This window comes from Rhinatrema bivittatum, chromosome 3, assembly GCF_901001135.1.
Source record: "Rhinatrema bivittatum chromosome 3, aRhiBiv1.1, whole genome shotgun sequence".
NCBI classification, from domain to species: domain Eukaryota; kingdom Metazoa; phylum Chordata; class Amphibia; order Gymnophiona; family Rhinatrematidae; genus Rhinatrema; species Rhinatrema bivittatum.
This window is the reverse complement of record NC_042617.1, coordinates 593,567,050-593,591,855: the sequence shown is the minus strand read 5'-3', so window position 1 is coordinate 593,591,855 and position 24,806 is coordinate 593,567,050. Positions and strand designations below refer to the sequence as shown.

The window sequence follows — 24,806 nt, the reverse complement described above, 5'->3', positions numbered from 1 at the left end:
GCCTTAGAGAGAGCTCAGTGGTGATCCCCATGCCTTCCAGAAGCTTCTCCACGTCAGCTATACCGTTAACCTCCGCCACATCCTTCACCTTCTCTGGGTCAGCCTTTGAGATGTGGCTTCACCTTTATTTGCTTTGACCACTGCTGCACAATGAGCTGAGGTTTTTGAGAGCGTTAGGGGGGGCAGCACTTTCCAGTATAACTTCTTCTTTGCACAATTGTTGTGCACATTTTTCCCTTGTGGGAAATTTAAGCCACGGGTGAGAAATGTACGATTTGGGTATGAGCTTTCTAAGTGCTAGGGATGGGTGCTGAACATTGTTGTTTTTCATTGAAACAAAATAAAAAAAACAACAAATGAAAAAAAAAACCCCCAGGGAAAACAAAAGGAAAAGAAAGTGTCAGTTCCGGGCCCCAGCGCTTCCCGTTTTTGTAAGAAGCCCCCTCGGGGCTCGCTTCCAGCCTTCCCCATCCCATCTCATACCCCTCTGCAGGTTTAAACGGGGCAAGGCGATCGCCAGCTCCTCCTGCTCCACAGCTGCTGATCCTTACATTACAAAATGGCAGCTGTGTCTTCAGAAAACGAGCACACGTGAACCTGTCAACCCCAATTACAGCTTCAGGTATCTGCATTCAGTCTTCTCGGCGGCTCAACAGCCCTGAAGTTACTGGGAGCAGCAGCAGTCGCTTTTCTACTACCGAGGACCAAGCAAAGTACTCAAGGGTGGTTGTGCCAAAGGACTCAGTATTTTCATCAGTGCCCTCCACTGGCCTCCTCCTAACTAATTAGGCTGTCAAATCGAGGCCCACCAGCAAGTGAATCTACCAGGATTTAATTGTAAGGATTTTGCACAGCATTCCTGTACAAAAGTGGCTCGGGATGTGCGCTGGCAGCCACTTCAGTGTGAATAGTCGGTGACAAAACCTGCTGGGAGCACAGGCAGAGCTTGCATGCTCCTGCCTCCCGTTCCTGCCTCTGTAATGCCTTCCTTCTGTTGCTCATGCTGCCACCTCTTGGTTTCCTTACATCCCTTTTATTTTCTAACTTTTTCTGGGGCCTGATGAAGCAAAATTTTTCCTAAAGATAGAGAATGCAATAAATATCTTACAAGTAAGGCTCTTTGTGTGGAGGATGTAAGTTGTAGAGGGAAGCAAATGAAAATATCCTGGTTTGCTGGGAGTCAATAAATTTGGAATCTATTGACTTGGAACAAGTGGCAAGAGAATGGTAATGAAGGGCAACCTTCACTGAGCAGCAATTACAACCCTAAATGGCACAGGAGGGGTTGAGTTCCATGTGGGAATTTGGGTAAATGTGCATAAACTCACTGCTGGCCAGAGCAGCAGGCTACAACCAATTCCACTACTACTCCTAGTGACCTTGGACAAGTCACTTTATTTATCCTCCTTTAGATTGTAAAGCCTCTGAGGACAGGAAAATACCTACAGTACCTGAATGTAATCCACTTTAAAGTGCCGATGTCCACCTGCTGCTTGACTCGCCTGCCTGCTGCCTGCCTCTTGACCTCAGCCTGCCTGTGACCTCTTCTGACCTCCGGTACCTGACCTCTGCTTTGTTGACTATTCTTCGGACTGACTCCTGGACTTTGACCTTTGCCTGTTTGACCTCGTCTCTAGATTCTGGCTCTGTTCCTAGCCTTGTTATCACCTACGCTATTCTGGTTCCCCTTGTTCCACCTGACCTCCAGACTCGAACCTGACCGCACTCCCCTCCTGTCTGTGGGCACACCGGACTTCCACTCTCCTAGGAGATCCTGCGAGGCCCACCTAAGTCCAAGTGGCCCGGGTCCCTACGGGCTTCTCCCAGAGGGGACCTCAGGCTTCCAGTGGAGAAGCTCTTCCTAGCCTCTGTCTCCGTCCGTGCTCCGCCCCCTGGGGGTAGTTGCCTCCTGGTCCCTACCAGGAGGTGGATCTCCACTGCCACAGGACAAGGGTCCACCCCCGAGCGCAACAGGATAGAAGCATATTCTAATCGGGTGGATGGCTTGGAATACAGAGTATTGTCTCAGGAAATGGTGACAGATTGCTTAGAAACTGAAATAACGGCTAAAAAAAGAAAAACACTTCTCCTGGATTGGTTGGAAGACCAGAAGAATAGAAATCGGCATAACAATCTTTACCTAATTGGTGTTCCAGAGTTGGACCAGATGCATTAAGCCCAGATCTTTGACCAAGTTTGACTTCCAGAAGCCTTTGGCCTATCCTTGGAAACAAAACAGATAGTGTTTGAGTGTTTTCACAGAGTAGGGTGATCAGGACAAATCAATGCTAAGCTGAGACCACTAGTGAGGCGCATGGCTGTTACTCTTCAATAATTACTCAGCCAAAGTGTCAGAGAGGAGAAGGGCGTTCTCTTGGATTTGCTTGGAGCTTTTTCATAAGGGAGTTAAATTTGCATTGTATTATGCAGCGACACTCAAAATCTTCCACAATGGTAAGACATTCACAGCACTGAAGGTCGAGCAGGCATCCAAAAGTATGGATGTACTTATACCTTGGCAAGAGTGACGCACCAAGATGTATGTGGAATATCTGTCTAGCACTGTTTAGCTACCAAGTGGCATGTCTCTGCTGCTTGATCCACATACTAAAGCCCCAGTAGTAACTCAATGTTGAGTTGCCTTTTCATTAAGCTGGTGAAGGGATTTTATGGCTGTTTTCAAATATTGCTTTTTGTCTTGAATGACCAGGCGTAACAATATTACAGTTTTTTTTTTTTACCAGATTACAGTATGATAGGGTTGAAAATACAGGCCAGCAACTTTTCTACTTATTTCATATGACTGATCAGAGAGCTGTATAATTGACCATAAAGGAGACCATTAAGTTGGTTGGTTTTTGTTTTTTTTATATAGTTGATTTGCTGAGATATGTTTTTATCCCTTTGCTCTTGGCAACAAAGCAGTCTTTGTTTTTTGTCTTTTTTTCTTGTGTACCTTGAAGTTTTGGATCTTATGACTTCTCAGAAGGACATGTTTTTCCCCATTTCCTGCTTATGCAGAACTGAATGAGTTGTTCAGCAAGCAATCAGTTAACTCATTGTTCACCCTGTGTGATACAGTCAGCTGCTGGCCTTCACATTCGTGCAGCTAAGAAATGGCAAGCCTTGTTTTTTGACACACTTAGTACAGCCTCTGGTATAGCTTAATTTTGAGTTGCCTTTTCCCTTGAGTAGATGGGAATATCATGACCTTTTTCTTAAAATGCTTTTTATTACCAGACTACACATAGTGAAATAAAATAGGTGTAAACTAGATAACAGCATTATATCTGACTGACTGCTTTTGTTTTCATTTTCTTTTTTATATTTCTGTATGACATTTTGTTATCAGTAATGCTTGGGGGTTCTTCATATACTGTTATACTAATTGTGAAACAGAGAGTATTAATGTCGCCCTCTCTCGTACAGATTTCTATTAACTGCACTAGGTGCTTCCCATTAATCTTCGGTAATGTGTCATGGACCCAGCGGGCTTATCTTCAGAAGACCCATGGCAAGTAAATGAAGATATGGTCCCTAAGAGCTACATGGGTTTTTTTTCTTGATGATGGGATATTGCGTGGTTGGGGTATGCTGTGAATGTGACTGTTAGTGGGTGTGGGCTGAATTTGCGGTATGTGGTTGATGGGGGGAGATGGATGTGGTTTGTATGACTGGTTGTATGAGAGGAGTGCCGTTTCATATTTGGAACTCAATGGTGTTTTGTGTATTTAAATTGGTGTTTCCTCTTAGTACTGATGATCTTGGGATGTCGAGGCTAGGCAATATCTCAAATTAAGTTTTGATGATGCATCCTACCTGCATGTATTCCTCATGGTGGATCAAATATGGATAATCTAAAGATGGTGTCTCTCAATGTAGACAATGTTCATTCTCCCTTAAAAGGAAACAAATTTTATCTCTTCTTAAAAAAGATATGCAATATACGTCTTATCTTCAGGAAACTCATCTTAATGATGCTAAACATGGGAAGTTGAAGCAGTATTGGGTGGGACAATGGTCACTATGCTTCCTACTCCAGTAGGCAACGTGGAGTGGTGATCCTCATTCATAATCGATGTCCTTTTGTTTTGGAGAAAAAAATAATTGATAACATAATATAGTGATCTTCTTTGAGTGGTTCTATAGCACATTCTAAATTGGTTCTAGGGTAACATTTATGCCCTCAACATAATTTACACAAGCATTTTTCTCAACTTTATGTTGCAGAAATTGGCCTAATTCAGTAACTAAAGTTGCCCTCAACAATCAATTTAACTTACCTGTTTGTATTGATTTGGATGTTAAGCCTATAAGATCCAAACTGGCTCATAAACCACATAAAGGTTTTTTTTTTCTCTAAAAGGAGCTCCAGTTGATAGATATTTGGTGAATTCATGCCACCAAATTAGATTTTCTGTCTTACACCCAAAATTAATCTCACCCTATTATATGTTTTATAGAACAACAATTTATTAAAGAATAATTTAATAAAAATAATTTATTGCGGAATGGGGTAAATTTCATATATTTTGACGCATGCCTCCTCGGCCTTGCTTCAATTGTTATGTTATAATCATCAACTTACCACCCTCCCACTCGCTTTTTCTTAAATCAACTTTTTTTTAATTTTTAAAAATATGATGTCCTCTTAACCATATCCCCAAGTCCACCAAAAAATGTGTCCATCCATATTTGAAAAGTATTTTGTTTAGTTGTTAATCCTTACTTTTTTGTAAAAGTCAAACTAAAATGATCTTTGCTCTTATTCCGATTCTATATTGGTTATGTTCTTTTCCAATGATGTTTTTTCTTTATCTATGGTTACATTATTTAACCTAAATGCTTCTTTATTCATTGAAACTTTGTTTCTTAAGAAACAATTGAATGTTCACTTAATTTGAAGACTTAAATCTTGTGTGATTCTTAAATGAACTTTTACTGTCACTTGAAGAATTTGATGTATATGAGGGTCTAATATCACATGAATTTGACAGAATAAAATATTTTCCACAGACGCCAATTGAATATTACAAGTCACAAAAACGTATTTCTTATATGCTCACAAATGCCAATTGAATATTGTTAAGTCACAAGAACTTATCTCCCGTGTGCTCCCACGTGTGCTGATAAGACAGGTTAAGAAAGAATTTGAAAAGAAGTTGGCCGTAGAGGCAAAAACTCACAGTAAAAACTTTTTTAAATATATCCGAAGCAGTAAGCCTGTGAGGGAGTCAGTTGGACCATTAGATGATCGAGGGTTTAAAGGGGCACTTAGAGAAGATAAGGCCATCGCGGAAAGATTAAATGATTTCTTTTCTTTGGTGTTTACTGAAGAGGATGTTGGAGAGGTACAAGTACTGGAGAAGGTTTTCATGAGTAATGATTCAGATGGACTGAACCAAATCACGGTGAACCTAGAAGATGTGGTAGGCCTGATTAACAAACTGAAGAGTAGTAAATCACCTGGACCGGATGGTATACACCCAGAGTTCTGAAGGAACTAAAAAATGAAATTTCAGACCTATTAGTAAAAATTTGTAACCTATCATTAAAATAATCCATTGTACCTGAAGACTGGATGATAGCTAATGTAACCCCAATATTTAAAAAGGGCTCCAGGGGAGATCCGGGAAATTACAGACCGGTTAGCCTGACTTCAGTGCCAGGAAAAATAGTGGAAAGTGTTCTAAACATCAAAATCACAGAACATATAGAAAGACATGTTTTAATGGAACAAAATCAGCATGGCTTTACCCAGGGCAAGTCTTGCCTCACAAATCTGCTTCACTTTTTTGAAGGAGTTAATAAACATGTGGATAAAGATGAACCGGTAGATGTAGTATACTTGGATTTTCGGAAGGCATTTGACAAAGTTCCTCATGAGAGGCTTCTAGGAAAAGTAAAAAGTCATGGGATAGGAGGTGATGTCCTTTCGTGGATTGCAAACTGGCTAAAAGACAGGAAACAGAGAGTAGGATTAAAAAGACAATTTTCTCAGTGGAAGGGAGTGGACAGTGGAGTGCCTCAGGGATCTGTATTGGGACCCATACTTTTCAATATATTTATAAATGAGCTGGAAAGAAATATGACAAGTCAGGTAATCAGATTTGCAGATGATACAAAATTGTTCAGTGTAGTTAAATCACAAGCAGATTGTGATAAATTGCAGGAAGACCTTGTAAGACTGGAAAATTGGGCATCGAAATGGCAGATGGAATTTAATGTGGATAAGGGTAAGGTGATGCATATAGGGAAAAATAACCCATGCTATAGTTACACAATGTTAGGTTCCATATTATGTGCTACCGCCCAAGAAAGAGATCTAGGCGTCATAGTGGATAACACATTGGAATCATCGGTTCAGTGTGCTGCGGCAGTCAAAAAAGCAAACAATGTTGGGAATTATTAGGAAGGGAATGGTGAATAAAACGGAAAATGTCATAATGCCTCTGTATTGCTCCATGGTGAGACCACGCCTTGAATACTGTGTACAATTGTGGTCGTCGCATCTCAAAAAAGATATAATTGTGATGGAGAAGGTACAGAGAAGGGCAACCAAAATGATAAAGGGAATGGAACAGCTTCCCTATGAGGAAAGACTAAAGAGGTTAGGACTTTTCAGCTTGGAGAAGAGACGGCTGGGGGGGGATATGATAGAGGTGTTTAAAATCATGAGAGGTCTAGAACGAGTAGATGTGAATTGGTTATTTACTCTTTCAGATAATAGAAAGACTAGGGGGCACTCCATGAAGTTAGCATGTGGCACATTTAAAACTAATCGGAGAAAGTTATTTTTTATTCAACGCACAATTAAACTCTGGAATTTGTTGCCAGAGGATGTGGTTTGTGCAGTTAGTATAGCTGTGTTTAAAAAAGGATTGGATAAGTTCTTGGAGAAGTCCATTACCTGCTATTAATTAAGTTGACTTAGAAAATAGCCACTACTGGCTTATTGTTTGGGTACTTGCCAGGTTCTTATGGCCTGGGTTGGCCACTGTTGGAAACAGGATGCTGGGCTTGATGGACCCTTGGTCTGACCCAGTATGGCATGTTCTTATGCTTCTCAGTTCCATTCCTATTTGTGTCTATTTTCTATGGTCCTATTCCAAACCCTTCCTCAGTGAACACTTTCTGTTTATCAGTCTCTACATATTTCTCTCCCTCCCCTTCACACATATATTTGAGTCTTACAATCCCGTTTTTGCACTTCCTCCTGTCACTAATGTACTGTTGCAATAAAAAAGTCTTCCACCCCTCTTTTGCTGGTAATAGTTATTTTATCTTGCATGTGTGCTTTTGCTGTCCCGACTACTTTCCCAGCCTTTATTTGCTTTTGCAGATAATGTTGCCTATCTTTCTCTCCTGTTAACCTTTTTTTCCCTTACCTTTTCAGCCACTTCTTTAGACAACCAAAATTGCCTCTTTCCCTCTTACTATTATTTACTTTCTCAACAAAAAGCTGAAAACCACTTTGATAATACCCTGATCTTGGTGAAAAGGCCAAGAAGCTGGTGAGACTGCCTGTGCTACAGGATGAGGGGAAGAAGTCTCCCCCCAAATGAAGGAGACTTGAAATGTCTTTGCTCCCTTTCCTATCCCAGCGGTGAAGAGCAGTGTTGCCAGGTCCATTTATATTATTAGGTGGCATTGGTCTTTTATTTTTTCTAAATTTGCTTTCATTTTAGGCTTGCTGCTAACCCACAACAGCAGACCAGGGCTCTACCGAAAATTATGGATAAGTAGGAAGGAGGTGTTGAGTGCCAAGAGCTCCACCGTGCAGGTCCTGCCAGCCGCAAGTGCTTCACATCAATTTTGTGTGCAAATAAACAGCCACTTAAAGCACCGATTTTCACCATAGCTCTGTTTAATTTTGTGATGTTTTTCAAGCTGTTTAACTAGCTTTGGGTTTAGGCTGCTGACAGGACCCTGCGCTGGAAACTTTGGGTTCTGCACTCATCCCAGGCCCTCAGAAAGCAAGGTTAATGTTCTCCTGGAGGAGGCAAGGGTAGAAGAGTAATAGTTGCTGACCTCTAGGTATGTTACCCACCGAAGTAAAAAGCTCCAGGCAAGGTAACAGAAATGCAAACATGACGAAATAAAAACAATACGAAAAGCAGCAAATACACACTCAAAAGCACCTTAACCCCATCGCTAAACACATAAATAACCCATTAGCCTATAACAAGAACCGGCATTTAATGCACAGCGTCCCTTTCTTCTCTTCCCTCTGCCGGGCGTCGTGGGGGGGGAGAATAAGTTTCTCCTTCAGCACAACTTCCAGGAGAGAGAAGGGAAGGGGCAGCGGCGACGACCTCCTCCGCCGGAGCGGCCTGGTCTTCCCTTCGCCCCCTCCCTTTTCTGTTTCCGGGTCAGCGGGGTCCAGCATGGCCTTCCCTCGCTTTCCTTCCGCCCTTACTTTTCTATTTCCGGGTCAGCGGGGCGCAGCATGGTGGCGACGTTCTCCTCCGCCGGGGCAGCCTGGCGTTCCCTCTCTTTCCTCCCGCCCTTGCTTTTCTGTTTCCGGGTCAGCGGGGCGCAGCCTGGCGTTCCCTCTCTTTCCTCCCGCCCTTGCTTTTCTGTTTCCGGGTCAGCGGTTCGCAGCCTGGCGTTCCCTCTCTTTCCTCCCGCCCTTGCTTTTCTGTTTCCGGGTCAGCGGGGCGCAGCATGGCGGCTCACAGAGACACCGTGACCGAGGGCAGAAAGTCGCCTCCGCCTCTCCCCACATGCACCCACCCCGAAAGCCCGGAGAGCCCCTTGCGGCTCGTGAAAGGTGCCCGAAAGGCAGAGAAGGGGGGAGGGCACTGCGGCTTCTTCCCGTCCTGGCCTTGGGGAATTTTGCCCTTAGCCCCCCCCCCCCCCTTTCCCTGTATAAGAATAATAATAATAAGTAAACCCTACTCGTACGCAGCTGCTCTTTCCCTTAGCAGCAAAGCAATTTACATTTGTGAAAACCTCAAGCACCAAGGAAGAAGAGCTGTTCACGGCTTTTCTACGAGGGATTCTCCTTACCCTTGCTATGTTTCGGAAAGTTCTCTTGCAGTTTAGAATAGTTACGTTCAGGTTAGAGTCTAAATAAAAAAAAGAATAGAATATTTGCTATCATTGTGCTGCTGTCTGTGCTTCATTTATAATATGTATGTAATCATCCTTTTTGTTTCCGACTGAATGAGGTTCTTTGTTTATTTTCTCGCAGGTGGCATTTTTCTTGGTAGTGTTGCCACTGCAGGAATGCTAGCTGGTTTCCTTACAACTCTGTCCATGGTAAAGAAGAAAAACCCCAACTGGTTTAATAAGGTTTGATTAAGTTTAAGATATATTCTAATCAGTTTTTTTTTCTTGTCTTATAAATGGTGATCCTCAAATGCATTAGGTTCGTTTTTTGATTTGTTATTGTGCCTGACATCGGTAAGTGCTCCACACCTGAGATTCTTGAACAGACTGGGTCTGGACCTTGCTATGTTATGTTGGATTAGAAACTGGTAAATGTATAACCAAGTTCATCTCGGGGTAGGTTCCCCAAATGAGTTTGTGTGGTACACACCATGTTAGGCATCAACTGCTCTCATAACCAGGGTGCTTGCCTCAGTATTTGCATTGTGCCAAAGAGAGCTTCCTTCTGGAGTTCCTAAGATGTAAAACAAAAAATGCCTGATACTTCACTTTCAATGCATATCCAGCATAGCTCTCTGCTTCAACGGCAGGGGGAATGAAGAAAAGATGTTTTATAGTCAGACATCTACCTCATGGACTGAATTACATAGTCTGGGTAAAACAAATAAGCATGGGTGTAGCTTGCTTGTTACGGCGGTTACTACCCCAAATTAAGCCTGACACTTCACTTAGAATCCATACATATCCAGCGCAGCTCATTGCTTCAACAGCAGGGGGAATGAAGAAAATAGGATTTATATTCAAACAACCAACAAGGACTGAATTGCACAGGCTGGGTAAACAAGCGTGGGAGTAGCTTGCTTATTACGGTGGTTACTACCCCAAACCAATTAGCTGGATACTTCGCTCAGATGCAGCTCCAGCACTGCTAACTACTGTGGTGGGGGTGGAAGGGAAATAGAACCAAAAAATTATTTAAAGGGACAAGAGTAACAGAAAAGTATGAAAAAAAAAGTGCGAAACTTGCTGGGCAGACTGGTCTTCTTCTGCGGTCATTTCTATGTATGTTATGTTTCTATGTACAGGCAACAAAAAGTAACAAATTAGACTACACAATAATAATGGGAGACTTTAATTACCAAAATTGAAGAGAGTGCAAAACAACTCCAATCTTAGGTAAGAAACCAAAACATCCACAGTATGGGATCAAATACCAAAAATATTTTCAACTAGCGGTACCCCGCCACGCGTTGCAGTGGCAGAGTCAGGTTCTTTTCCCTCCCTCCCCTTGCTCATTTACCTCAGTCACTCATCCTCCTCCCCCTTGGTCACTCACCCCCCTTCCCTCCCCTCCCCTACTCCAACTCTCTCTCCTCACACTCACCTCTCCCCTCATTCTCCCTCCCCTCACTGTCACCTTCCCCTGTCTACTGCCTACCCTTCAGATCAGAAAACTTGTCTTTCTATTTCTGTGGGAACCCCCCCAATCCCAACCCTTTAAATCAAATAATAACCCCCCACCCTCCTGCCCCCTCCCAAGACCTGGGAAATTAAAATTGTTGGTGCTACATGTGGTCTGTCCCTGGGCGTCTGTGCGCCTTATGTAGCCAAATAAGGGAGCGCCTAACCAAAGTTGCACTCCCAAATTTGTTTTGTGGTCTGGGGAGGGCTATTTTGGTGCGTTCCCGAGATCGTGCAAGTTTAGTGTATGTATTTGTGTGTGAACCTCCCCCTTCCCCCAAAAAACAACCCTATGAGAAAAGTTCTCTTAAACTAAGCACCCCACACTCTCCTGCCCCCCCCCGAGTTGCTGAATGAATGAAACCTGCCCCCCCCTCGTGACCCCTCCCCAAGATGTTCGCAATATATTCATTACCACCCTCCAGACCCCCCGAGACCTGATAAAAATGTCAGTCGGTGGAGTGGGCGTTGAGGAGCGGTCCGGGAGCGATGTATTGGCGTTGGTCCGTCGGCTGCGAGCACTGAAACGGGTTCCGACGGCCCTTTGCCCTTACTATGTCAGTGGGGAGGAGCAATGGCAGCGGTAGATCCTCTGACATAGTAAGGACAAAGGTCCACCAGCTGCCAGACCTGAAAATGGCACCAAGGGGCCCTTGCCCTTACTATGTCACATGGGCTACTGCCGCCATTGGTGTCCCCGAGTGGCATAGTAAGGGAAAGGGCCATCAGTGCCATGTTGATTGCTGGCAGCCGACGGCTGTAGTGCAGGAGATGTGTCCTGGACCAGTCCTGGCCCCCGCTGGAGCCTCCCGGACTTCTGTCAGGTTTTGTGTGTGTTGTGAGAGCCTGGGAAGTAAATAAATTTGGCATGTGTGTGGGGGGTGTGAGGAGGGTGGTTTTGTGTGTGTTGGGAGGCTGTGGGAAGTAAATACATTTTGGCATGTGTGTGGGGGGTGTGAGGAGGGTGGTTTTGTGTGTGTTGGGAGGCTGTGGGAAGTAAATAAATTTGGCACGTGTGTGGGGGGTGTGAGGAGGGTGGTTTTGTGTGTGTTGGGAGGCTGTGGGAAGTAAATAAATTTGGCATGTGTGAGGAGGGTGGTGGGTGTATTTTATCTGTAAAGGAAATAGTTATCTTCCGGCGAAAAAAGTGCGTGAATGTGTTAAAATGGAAGTGAAACGTGGACCTGGACTGGCGAAATGATTAGTGTAGCGTGTGTTAGTGTAAGGTGTAACAGATGGCGCTTACGTCCAGCAGATGTCGCTGTTTTCTGGAAAAAATCTTTAAACCTATTTTACCTGTCACAGGTGTGACATATCTGTAATGTAAGGACAGAAGAACCTTCCTGTATGCGAAATGAAGGTTGTGTGCAAATTTGAAAGCAATCGGTTCAGTGGTTTCTGAGATTAGCGATTTTTTCCAAACTATTTAACATTTTTATTTATATAGAAGATTTTTCAAACTCAGATAACCAGCTCTGAAAAAGGTGTCAGCCTGACAACGTGATATGCACCACAGTGCTAAGACTGCCCAGACCTATCAATCATCCACCTTTTTAACTGTCAGTAAAAAAAAAAATAAAAAAATTTTAAGTCTTTTTTGAAGCAATTAAAAGTAAGAAACAGTCCCGTGTTAATAGATCATAAATCCGACATAGCCGGTGCTTCACCATAGAGCTTCCTCAGGGGCATATTACATTTATAAATCCACTTTGACTGTTAACTGAAAGATAGTAGATAACATTAAATCGAAGACCATTCAAAATTTGAAATCACAAAAATATTTATCTTGTAATTGGAGGTTCTATTTTTAGTCAGACATCTCATCTCAACAGGAATTCATAAAGAAACACTGGAGCCATGGATTTCGGTTAACGGAGATTTACAAAATTGAGTGGGGTGGAATAGGTACATGGTGAACAAAATTTACCTTTTCCATTAGGACTAGGGGACACTCCATGAAGCTGGTAGCACATTTAAAACAAACCATAAAAGATATTTTTTCACTCTGCATCATTAATTGCCAGTGGATGTGGTGAAAGTAGTTAGTGTAGCAGGGTTCAAAAAGGGTTTGGACAAATTTACTGGAGGAAAGGTCCATTAGCCATGTAGACTTGGGGAAAGCCACTGCTTATGCCTGGTTATAAAGGGTTGACTCTATTCTTTGGGATCCTGACAGCTATCTGTGACCTGGATTGGCCACTGTCGGAGCCAGGATGCGGTGCTTGATGGACTTTCGGTCTAACCCAATATGACATTTCTCATGCTATTATTTTCTTACATCCGTGCGCGTGTAAGTTCTTTTTAATCAGGTCTTCGCTGTAAGTTCATTATTAGAAGATGGCCAATGGGATGCTATAGAGATCGATGTTGGGGTCAGTTTTCTTCAGTGGGTTTTTTTTTTTTTTGTAAATTGTTGCCAGAAGAAACAGTTAAGACATCTTGATGTTTAAAAGAGGTTTGCACAAGTTCCTGGAAGGAAAAATCCATAAACCGTTATTAGCCAGTTAGATGTGGGAAAGCCATTGCTTGTCCCTGGGAGTGAGCAACAAGAAATACATCTACCGGATACTTGTGACATGACCTGGCCACTGTTGGAAACAAGATGCTGGGCTGATGGAGCTTGGTCTGATCCAGCATGTCATATCTTATGTTCTTATGCGACGCTGCAAAAAAGCTAGAAGAGAAGGTACTTTACTGGTCACATTAACAATTATTTATTTAAAATCATTTTTATACTGCTTTCCCAATATAACTGATCTAAGTGATGAACATCAAATGCAGATTCCCTGTACGTACCCGGATTAGTCCAGACCATGGGTTGAGCCTCCTGTCCAGCAGATGGAGACAGACCAAAACTGAAAGGGGTATCCTATATCAGGACAGAGCCTACCCTGCAGCCCTTCAGTATTTGCTGTCTCCAGCAGATGCGACAGCTCACCCTGCGGTTTCCTGATCTTTCTTAGTAGCCCTCTCTCGGCGGGTTTTCTCCTTCATTTCTTTTTCCAGATCAAGCAAGTACTTCATTGTGGATCCATCAACACTGTGGATCCATCAAGTCTAGAGCACGTGAATGAAGAAGGGGTGGCTCGCAGGAATGAAGGCTACTGCCTGGAGATAATACCCTTATTCAATATACATACACACGGTTAATGCGACTCCAACGTTGCTCTAAGCTTCAACAGTAAGAGGAAATATGGAAAAAAAAAAGGATTTGCATTCACAAAAAAGCGGGGTGTAGCTTGCTTGTTACAGCGGTTACTACCCCAAACCAAATGTGCCTGATACTTCACTTTCAATGCATATCCAGCATAGCTCTCTGCTTCAACGGCAGGGGAGAAAGTCTGATACTTCACTTCCAACGCACATCCAGCATAGCTCTCTGCTTCAACGGCAGGGGAGAAAGTCTGATACTTCACTTTCAACGCATATCCAGCATAGCTCTCTGCTTCAACGGCAGGGGAGAAAGTCTGATACTTCACTTTCAAAGCATAGCTCCCTGCTTCAACAGCAGGGGAGAAAGACTGATACTTCACGCATATCCAGCATAGCTCTCTGCTTCAACGGCAGGGGCAATGTAGAAAAGAGGATCTATATATAAACAACCAACAAGGGCTGAATTACATAGTTGAGTAAACAAAAGCATGGGTGTAGCTTGCTTATTGAGGCGGTTACTATCCCTAACTAAGCTACATATTCAATTATTTTTATTTTATTTATTTATTTAAACACTTTTCTATACCGCCGCTAAGTTAGGTACCATCGCAACGGTTTACAATCAGGCACAAAATAATGTATGTATAGGTAGGTTATCGTACATTCTAACAGGTGCCAACTAAGTACGGTTACAAACTCAATAATAAAATCAATTAGATGCAGTTCCAACACTGCTCTCTACATTAATGGTGGGGGTGGAAGGTACTAAGAGCCAAGCATAACAAGTAAGAGGAAAAAAAAAAGTGCATAGCTTGCTGGGCAGACTGGATGGGCTGTTTGGTCTTCTTCTGCTGTCATTTCTATGTTTGTTTCATTGTCTTTTATTTACAAAAAAAAAAAAAAAAGATTTGTCACAGGAGACAGCGCTGTCTCCTCGCTCTTGCGGGGCCTAGGGGGGCTTGCCCCTTGCGTTCCGTAGCCTAGGCCCCTTTCCCGGTGATCCGCAGGTGGGGTGAAACTGGTGGTCCAGTCACTCCCCCCCTTTACCTGGCTGCCGTGCTCCGGGACGTCTCTTCCCCAGCTGTGCCCCTAAGGATGTGCCATTCCCCTATTTAAAGTACTACAAAAAAAAAAAAAGTGGTGTACTTGTGCATTGGGCATTCTTTTCTACCTTCTGCCAGCAGCCGAGGTTTTTTATCTGGAGGAGCGTGCAGGGTTTGATCCGCTGCCTCCACTCCTCCCGGCAGCACAGCCCAGCTCAGCTGATTTTCTTCCTGCTCGTGGCTTCTCTCCTCAGAGGATGCCGCGATAGCAATGCTGCCTCGCGTGTGGGGAGCCTTCATCACGCGAGGGACTTTGCTCTAGGTGTCTGCCGGGTGGAGAAGGTCCCTCCCCGGCTGCGGCAAAAAATCAAGCCCGCGGACGCTCCTCACACCGCACGGCTAGGCCGTTCCCGGGTCGGCAAACCGTGGGAACTGCGGCCATCTTGGGAGTTTCGGCAACCCCCGATTCGGGGGTGCAGGGGTGAGGATTCAATTTTGGCGGTGCCCCCTCCCCTCCAGCAGGTCCAGGCCATGTTTTACTTCAGGCCCCTCTGGTAGCTCCGGTTCAGGATGCGGAGCTGACGGAGACGCGCTCCCCCCCCCTTCTGGAGGGGGATGACCCCTGGGTGCTACAGCTTTTTCACCGGGAGTATCTGGAGCCCCTCATTCCCTTCATCTTCAAGAGTTAGGGATCGAGGGGCCCCCAGCAAATTCTCTTACGGCCACTCTGCCTGTGCATTTGGCCCTGGTCCTGGCGGGACTCTGGGCTCCAGCCTGCGCTTTTCCCTTCCATCCTATGCACAAGTTGCTGCGCCTTCGGGAATGGGAGGCTCTGGAAGCGAGGCTTCGCATCGGGAGAGCCATGGACAAGCTCTATCCTCTATCCATAAGCATTGTCAAGGTAAGCGTACAACATTGATCAGACAGGCCTTAAACCACAATGGTATTGGCTGGAAACATTTCAAGAAACTTAGGTGCCAAGCAAAACATTTTAGGAGCTGAGAAACTCCATCCCACCCTGCCCAATTTTTTGTTTTGGTATTTTTACTGTTTTTCCAAATTTTTCCAATTTTTCTCTGTATTTTGTATTTTTTCTTAGTTTTCTCGTGTTTTGATTTGCTTATTTAACGTTTTTGCATTTTGCCGTTATCCTCCCTTCCCCCATCTCTTTCCTCTCACCCCTACAGTTCTGTCTGTTTGCCTCCCCAACCTCAGTTCTTATTTCCCCCCAGCAGGCAAGCGCTGTGATCTTTCTCCCTGGGCAAGGACCTGGCTGCAGCAGGATCTCCTCCTGGGCTGGGTCCTGAGGGTGAGCAGCTCCCCACCTGGGCATTCCTGCAGCTCGCTCTCTTCTGAGCTTGCAGTGCCGCCATCGCACCAAGACGCAACAGCCTAACCATATTTGTCTTCCCTGATTGGGCAGCCAGTGGGCCCCTCCTGGGGAGCCCGCCCCCCTAGTTTTACTCCTCCTTGCTCCAGGATATACCTATTTATGTCCCCGTCCCTTGGAGCTTGAAAACTCCTGCCTGCCCAAGGTGTCTCTTTCCATCAGCTTCCATCCTCCCCTCTCTTGTCGTCCATCTTCCTCCCCTTCCCCTACGGCCTGATCCAGCCCAATCCCACGGGCAGGAGAGCACCACTCTAAACGCCACCTCCTGCCACAAATGCTTTTCTCTCCCATGCACTTAGCTGTTTGATGCATTTATGGATTAATGGTTTCAGTGAGAAAACGTTGGTGGGGGTCTGTTCCTTTACAAATATTATTGTAGTTACCTACACAAGCTCATGCTCCATTTGGATCAGCCAGTCCTTTATCTTTCTTGTCCTTGAAAGTTTGAGATTGGTGGAAATCCTTATTAAGTACTCTCACTCATCCATAAATCAATACCCAACCAAGAGATGCAATGGTTTTCTGATCAGTTTATTTTCTGCACATCTAACAGACCAATAAGAAATATCCACCAAGCTAAAGTAGCCTCTCATCCACTCAAACACATCAAACACGTGTCCACAAGAGACCGTTCTTTCTCCATAGCTGGTATCAACATCTGGAACAATATGCCCTTGGACTTGCGTCTCGAATCCTGCCATAAAACTTTCAAACAAAACCTCAAAACCTGGTTGTTTGAACAGGCTTTCACTCAATGATCATTGACTAATCTGAAATGTAGTTTTCCTGTTTAATTTTTCACCAGCTCCCTGTTCAACTTCACTCCCCATGGTTGTTTCAATCTACTAATTGCTCTGTTCTCCATTTTCTCCTTCTCTCCCTATGTGCAATACCTGTGACTTGACATTAACTTGACACTGGATCAGGCCTTTAACAGGTTAATGGCATTTTTTTTTCTCCCCTGCTTCGTTGTTGAAATAGAATATGCATTGGTTTTATAGTTAAAGGAGTTATAGTATGTACTCCTGAAACCCGTTATTTATGTAAACCCTGTTGCTGTTATTTGTTTACTTCCTGTATAATCTGTTGTATGTAAAGCCTGTTGCTAATTTATTGTTTACTGTAAACCGAGGTGATGTATATCTATACGTACCGCGGTATATAAGAATCTCTAAATAAATAAATAAATAATTGTTGAGAAGGATTTCTCCATTGACATGGATTGCTTATAAGAAATCTTTTCCACAGGGTTTGAGTTCTTCAGAAAAGGGAGCAACTAGGCCTATGCCATTTGGGCACATCTGGTCACAGGGATGGTTTGTCGCCTTTACAGGTTTAATGAATATATTTTCTCTTATGGCTAAAGAGAGATTTTATCATCTTAAGGAACAGTGTTATTTCTCGGGTAAAAGGGTTTGATTGACCTTATGAAAGGGAAATCCTTTTTTGAGGGTTTGTGTTCTGCTCTTCAGACTTGTAAGGGTCCTATTCTTAAGCTTTATTCTATTTTGCTTAAAGAGCTGTCTGTTTAACCCATGCATAATCTGGCTTGGGGGAAATTCAGGAGGAGGGCTGGGTGCTCTGCTTTATGGACATTAAGAAGAGATCTGTTTGAGAATGGGCAGCTGACACCAGAGCAGTAGCTCGGGAACTGTCCTGGAGTGGAGGATGTATGCTGGAGACGGTGTGGGAGCAGAGACTCTCTTTTTTCATATAGGGTGGCAATGTCCATAGATACAGATTCATTAGGATAAAGTGATTTTGCTAATTATTGAAATAACAGGGAGCACAATACACAAGGATCCTAAATTGTTCTTCTTAGGCAATATTGATTCTAATTTGGATATCACTACGAAAAAATGGCTGTTTGTAAATAATTCTAGTGACTAGATGTGAAATAGCTGTACACTGGCTATGCCTTCAGGGGTGGCATCTTCTACAGTATCAGGTAGGAAAAGTTTGTTTCTTGTGTCATTTAGCAGTGATTAAAAATGAGACTCTTGCTACATTTCAAGCAATTAGGAAGCTATTCAAGCTATGGAGTGCTGCAGGCTCTTAATTATGCATAAGGAATAAAAGTGCATTTTTGTATTTTCTGGCTCTCTCCCTCGTTCCTGTAGGGTATATTTGATGGGAGGGGTGGTAAATAATCTACACATTTGGTTTGCACTTTAATTGTGCATTGCTAATTTTATGGAAGAATTGGCTGTATTGCTGAAATTGGTTTAATAAATATTTCAGCAAAAATGCTAATGATGATGATAAAAGTATAATAAAACTGAGTGAAAAATCTGAATTTGCACTCTTGTGACTTCAGACCAAGAAGTAGCACTAGAGATGAAAGCTGATTTTACTAGGATATCCCCCATCCCTATCTATTTAAGCCTACTTGCTCCTTTCTCTCTTTCTTTACATTTCACTGCATATTAGTCACACCAGATAGGCTTGTGTTCAGAACAATTCTTGAGCTGTGTAAAGAGTTAAGTACCTTTAAATATTCTGCCTGGGGTATTTTTTTTTCTCATGCTGTAAAAAAGAAAAATCAAGTAGCTCTGAGAATATTTAACAATACTGCAGAGATGTATTCCTGCAAAGATTTATTCCTGCGCATAATTGTTTACATATCTCTGAATTCTAATTAGTCGTATTCTCTGCTAAATCACACACACAGTCATCCATATCAGTTAAATGTGTTGTAGAAAGTCCTAAAAATTGCCTTATATCAGTTTCCTAAGCCAGGCCTGAATGTTGCTGAAAATTCCTGTTTGTCCTCCGGATGGGTAGAACTGGCGCTGCATTGGTATGGGTTAACGTCTTCACCTCGGGCTTGCTTTTCAACGCCGTTTTTAACCTTTTATCTCAGGGTGTCACTGCCACAGCTGCGTTACCAGAGAGCGGGTCATCCCTTGCCTTGCGTGCCTTGGGCTGGGGCTCATTCTACGCGTGGGGTGGAGTTGGACTCCTCAGCCTGGCAGCCTGGAAAGCTCTGGGAGTTCACAGCGTGAGTATCCATAGGAGTGGAAGGGGACGTGAGCTCAACTGAGACATTGGTTATGGAGGCAATTTTCAAACTGTTCACATTGGGACAAAGATTGCATGTGATCCTTATCTACGGGCTTGGAGGCAATTTTCAAACTGTTCACATTGGGACAAAGATTGCATGTGATCCTTATCTACGGGCTTGGAATCAATTTTCAAAGCAAAATTCCAAACATACGTTCGCTTTGAAAACTGACAGCGGTAGAAATTACACATGGTCTCTTGCACCTGTTTTTTGTGCAGGTAGAATTTTGTTGGAAAAGTATACACGAAAATGTTAACTACATGTGTACGTCTTCTCTGCTCCCACCCAAACCTAAACTCACCCCGTGCAGCTAAAAGTCATGCACTCTACTCGCTTTCCACCATGTTGAGGGTGAGCAATTCTCAGCCGATTTACACAGATACAACGCACTTTACCAGTGTAAATCATTTTGAAAATTGGCCTCTTCGTCCACTCTCCCAGATAAATATTTGTCTAATCTGCCGTTAACCCCCACCCTCCCACTACTACTACTACCACCTGGGATGGAGCTGTGTTATTTCTTCGTTGACAAGCAAGGCTAATTAGCCATGACACATTGATGGCGTCATCTGATGAATGGACCCTTCTCTCTTGGCTCTCAGATCATTTGCACTACTGCACGTGCAGAAATTCTCGCACAGGCATTGCCTCACGAGCCTCTCAGTTTGTTTTTTTCGTCCGAGCATCAGCAGGGACGAGTACCCTCACTCTTTTTTGTTTGTTTGTTTTTTAAGCGATATCTCTTGGTATCGTCAGTTTTCTAACTTTTTTTTCAATTACCACATTGCCTATCTGGCTCAGCAGCCCCCAAATAGCGCTTCAGTGCTTTTAAAAAAAACAAAACCAGAAACAAGTTCTTCACAGAAAGTGATGGGTGCTAAGAAGCCCTCCATCAGTGGCTTCAAGGATGTAGTGTTTGGTAAGGTGATGTCCATCACTGATGGACAGGACACTTGTTATCTGTGCCTAGGACCTGACCATGACCAATCCACCTGCTACTACTGTAGCTGGATGTCTCTGTGTTCGGAAGTCCTGTGCAAGTCTCTGAAGAGCCTTAGCCATTCCTCTTCCTGGAGCAGAGTCTCTTCTAGCTCCCCAGATGCCGAGTTGACCAGGAGCTCCTCAAGGAGACTTCCCCATTGTTGAAGCAGATTTGGGGCCCCTCCATTTTATCGGGGTCAAGTAAGTAGCAAAAGCGCCATTCTTCACATGTACTATGGGAGGGCTTCCCAAACCTGTCCTGAGAACCACGCAGCCAGTCGGGTTTTCAGGATATCCACAGTGAATATGCTGGAGATAAATTTGCATACCATGGAGACTCAGTATATCCAGATTTATGTCGGGCATTTTCATTGTGGATATCCTGAAAACCCAGCTGGCTGTGGGGTCCTCAGGATAGGTTTGGCTTGGGGCCAATAAAAAGAAAAAGTACCATGCTTTTGCACTGGCAGCGCAGTGAGCGCATGAAGCACTGGCACCATTGATGAATCATTCACTGGCGCATCGAGCTCCAGGCAATCGATGCATCGAGCCTCAGCACCAACAATGCAACCTCCCTTGATGCCTCAGAGTGCGGACACACTGGGCCTTAGTGCTGCCGATGCAGCTATTCCTTAAATCATCAGTCCCTTCGACCCACTCAGGGAGGATGGCAGGTGCAGAGGGAGATATTCTTATCTCCTCCTGTTTCAAGGACGACTTCACCATTGAGGCTGCTTGAGTAAGGCCTTTGTCGAGAGACACCATATCCCATCTGCTCAGTGGTGCCATTAATTTCTAACTGCCCCCCTCCTTCAGGACAATTATTGCAAAGGGTATGGCAGCCCTTGGACCAAGAGATGGAGTTCTTGAAGATTTTCTTTATCTCCCTGGTAGCTAAGGACAAGGATGGCACTCTCCAACCTCTCTTTTCCAGATTATCAAATTTACTCCCTCAAGAAGAGCTTCCCTCTTGCCCCTGACCCCTGGGATACCCCATCGGAACTTGCATGAGGAGGCTGAGTCCTTGCCACTCTCTTGCAGCAGAGTCCAGCCAGTCGGAAATCTTCCCCCGAAGCAACCAAGGACATCACCTCAGTCGCTTACATCATCACTGGAGCCTTGAGACAGTGCCCCTTCACCTCTCGGATTAGAGGAAGTATTTACAGGAATCCCCCTCTGAACTCCTACCTGAGCCTTTGGTACTCCACAGGACCTTTCCTATTCTAGATTTCTTAGTACATTGGATAATGGATAAGAACCCTTGCACGGAAGTCTTTGGCCTTCTCCAGATTCTAGTCATTCCGGCGGAGCTGGCAGCCATTCCAATCCATTCAGTCCTGTAAACCAAATGTGGGAGAATTCTATTTCCTCCAATCCAGTAGTCAGAAAATTAGACCTAAAGTATAGAATTTAGAAAACTCTGGGTTTTGGAGTGCTATAGCTACCTCACCAATCAGTCATGATGAAGTCTGTACTAAAGTGAGTAAAGAAAATAAGAATATTTTCATGTAGATAAGCAGCTGAATTAGACATGCTGTATGGGTACGTCCTCCTTGCCTCTAGGTGGCGGAGCTCTCAAAGTCCATCAAAGATTTTTAGCTAAGTACTCCCACCCTCCTGTATCCTGACAGGATTACCTCAGGCTTCTCAGTCTGATTTTTTTCCAAGCAACGGTGTGCGCGGAGCTCTCTCTCCTTCTCCTCTCTTATTTAAAATTATAACATCTATAGGGAAAAGGAAACAAAGAACATAAAGTTAAACAAAATAAAATAATAATATATAAAGAGAAAAAGAAAGGAAAAGAGGTTTTTTCTCAGCAGCCTGCCCTCACGAGATAGTACAAACATCTCTGGGCACCCCTTCCCCCTTTTGGACGTTCACAGACTCGACTGCCTCCTCTGTTAATCCCTGGTTCCTGGGCGAGCACCGAGTAGATGCCGGGTAGATGAGGGGCACAAGTACACCAATTCTGGGCTGCCTACCGGGCGACTGATAAGGACCCAGCCAACCTTCGGCTTCTGAAGCGCCGACACGGGGGTGCGGACCCAGGATTCAGGCTCCCAAAAACCCCACCAGAGCGCCAACTTTTCGGAACGGTCGCCTGTGCATCTAGATGAGCGCCGGCGTGCCGAGGCGTCCAAGCGGCCGCCGACACATCAACCCCGGCGTGCTGATGAGTCGACGTGACGCCGGCACGCTGAGGCATCGACACAGATGCAGGAAAGCAAATGCAAGCGCCGGAGTGACAACACGTAGGCGCCAACACATCAAGTGCCGCCTGTGGACCGACGCAATCGCTGAGGCAACGGCACATCGATGCGACCGCCGACACATGGTCATCACCATGGCCGCCGCCGCTGCCAGAGCACCTTACTGGGAGCAAAACCACTGCTATCGGTGCAAACTGCCGACGCGCCGACCCTTCAGCATAGCACCCGGCACGCCACCAGCTGGAGCACCAATGCAAAAAAACCCAAACAAAAACAAGGCTGCCCACCCGCCGCCAAGTCGATGCGGGCTCCAAACATCGAACCTTAAACAGACTTGCCAAGGCATCAGTGTAAAAATAAAAAAAAAAAAAAAAAAGTGGCCCAACACACGACCTGATGGTGGGCGCAAGGCTCACCGGGCACTACAGGCTATGAATGCGGGCAACAGACGAGCCAGAATTGGGTGCGTATGCCCAGCGTGACTTACGCCTATCAAACACCTACTAACACTAAGGCGTTGGTAAAAAAAAACCAAACCATAAATAAATAAATAAAATAATTAATAATATATACTTCCACGTACGTGGTTACTAGACATCTAAGACATTTGGAGGTTCTTGCTGGTCCAATAACCTACCATAACTCCCAATGGACGACATTACGGAAAGACTGACTCCCTTGTTGGATCCTCGAACCTTCTTTTACTACTTCGACTGGAAGTGCAACTAAAGTTTCCTGTTTTTCCATACTGATGTTCATCTTCCCCCTCATTCTGGGGTAGTGGCGTTGACAAGGCACACCTCTCATGCTCCATAATCTGTTCCACTGCACCGCCAACTAAGTATAGCTTACTGGACGATAAAAATACCCCCAAAAACAATAACTATAAATAACACGAGGTAACGTCTTTCTTTGGAAAGGTTCTCAGACCTATGCTATCCACCACAATTTGCATCGTATATTACCACTTGACAGGCTCTAAGAACCATAATTTCTAAGACGCCTTGTCTCATTACCTACAGCTCGCGCTCAGTGGAAGCACTTCCTGAACTCCGTTGGTTTCTCCGTAGCTTGGAAGTCTCTTTATGACTTCAGCGAACACCTTGACAGCCAACCACCTTCCATGGTTCAATTCTAGTGTCATATAACATGGAGTGTAACAACAACTGGGCACATTACCATCCCATCCAGATGATTTTCTCGGAAATCAGTTCACCAATACGGCACAAAACCTCGGGATTAGACATAATCCCTTCGTACCTACTCCCAGCATCTTATCACGACGTCCACATTCATCTTCGGCCCTCTACCAAGTTTAAAAAAAAATAATAATTTTTTTATAAGGGGCAAATAACCTTCAGAACTTACTCCGCTTATAAGCACCGTTTTTTCAACCAGCGAGGCAACAAGCTGATCAGCAACACAAACCACTTCAGATTGCTGGGACGCCTAGTCAGCCGAGGCATCCTAAGAATCCTCAACCTCCAAACTCCAGTCGGGTTTTTTTCAGTAAACATAAGCCTGCCCTCATTACCTCGGGGATACAGTTGCCTACTTATTCCCCATCTCTAGTCTCATTGCACTGAATCAATCAGCTTTATCAGTTATATTAATACTACTACCTACGGAATGCCTTCTCAAAACCCATCCTTCATCGCGGGGCTCGCACTGCCTTTCAAACAGGCACATTCTTACATATCAAGGCACCCCAATACCTAGTGTTACCTAGGTTTTTCTCCAGTTGGGAAACCATTCTGCGAAACAGGATTTTCCATGCGGCCTACTTCTTACCACTGGGTTCACCAGTGACTGGATAAACATAGTGCTGCACCATTTGTCAGAGGGACTACGTTTTTTTCCCTATTTAAACAATAGTTTCCTAATGTCATCCATCCTAAGGCTTCCAAACGGCAACCTTTACAAACGATTCTTGCCTAATCAATCTAGGACTCCAATCCACTAAAAAAAAAAAAAAAAAAGGAAGCAGGACCGGAAGGTTCACCTTGCAGTTTATTCACATTGCAATTCATCGAACCCTGCATCACAAGGTTCACGACAAGGCTTTCTACCTCACCCGAGAGCTTTAACTCTCTCAACCTGTTCTACAACTCTACTTCACAGTACTATAGTGCCAATTTTACAGACATAACTGTTCTGGGACATGTAGGGTACCCACCCTCACAGTTCCCCCTACGTGCCTACATATCTAAAGCCTGCGATGCAGCCTCAGGCACCATTGGAATCCATTTCTACATTTCTTGTCCTCACATTTCTTGGTCTGCAAAAAACCCCCCAAAAACCAGGAATGGACTCATAATGGTAGCTTCTTCCGTTGACATCTTGAGCAAGCTCATCCTTGACTACCCTCTGACACCAGGCAGCCTCACCTC

General features: G+C 44.3%; 1 protein-coding gene across 2 annotated transcripts in view; it reads left to right on the top strand.

The window, feature by feature from the left end:
* The first annotated feature begins 8,571 nt into the window (after positions 1 to 8,571).
* The window catches only part of TMEM242 (transmembrane protein 242), a 29,572-nt gene continuing 13,337 nt past the window's right edge, over positions 8,572 to 24,806 (top strand). The window contains exons 1-3 of one of the 2 annotated variants that reach the window (XR_003855778.1): positions 8,572 to 8,773; positions 9,197 to 9,297; positions 19,025 to 19,162. Coding sequence is in view for 1 of the 2 variants with exons in the window: in XM_029596718.1 (XP_029452578.1) it covers positions 8,668 to 8,773; positions 9,197 to 9,297; positions 19,025 to 19,162 (345 nt within the window). In the remaining variant the exon portion in view is untranslated. The remainder of the gene's footprint in view (positions 8,774 to 9,196; positions 9,298 to 19,024; positions 19,163 to 24,806) is intronic. The other variant, XM_029596718.1, reaches the window with a different exon arrangement.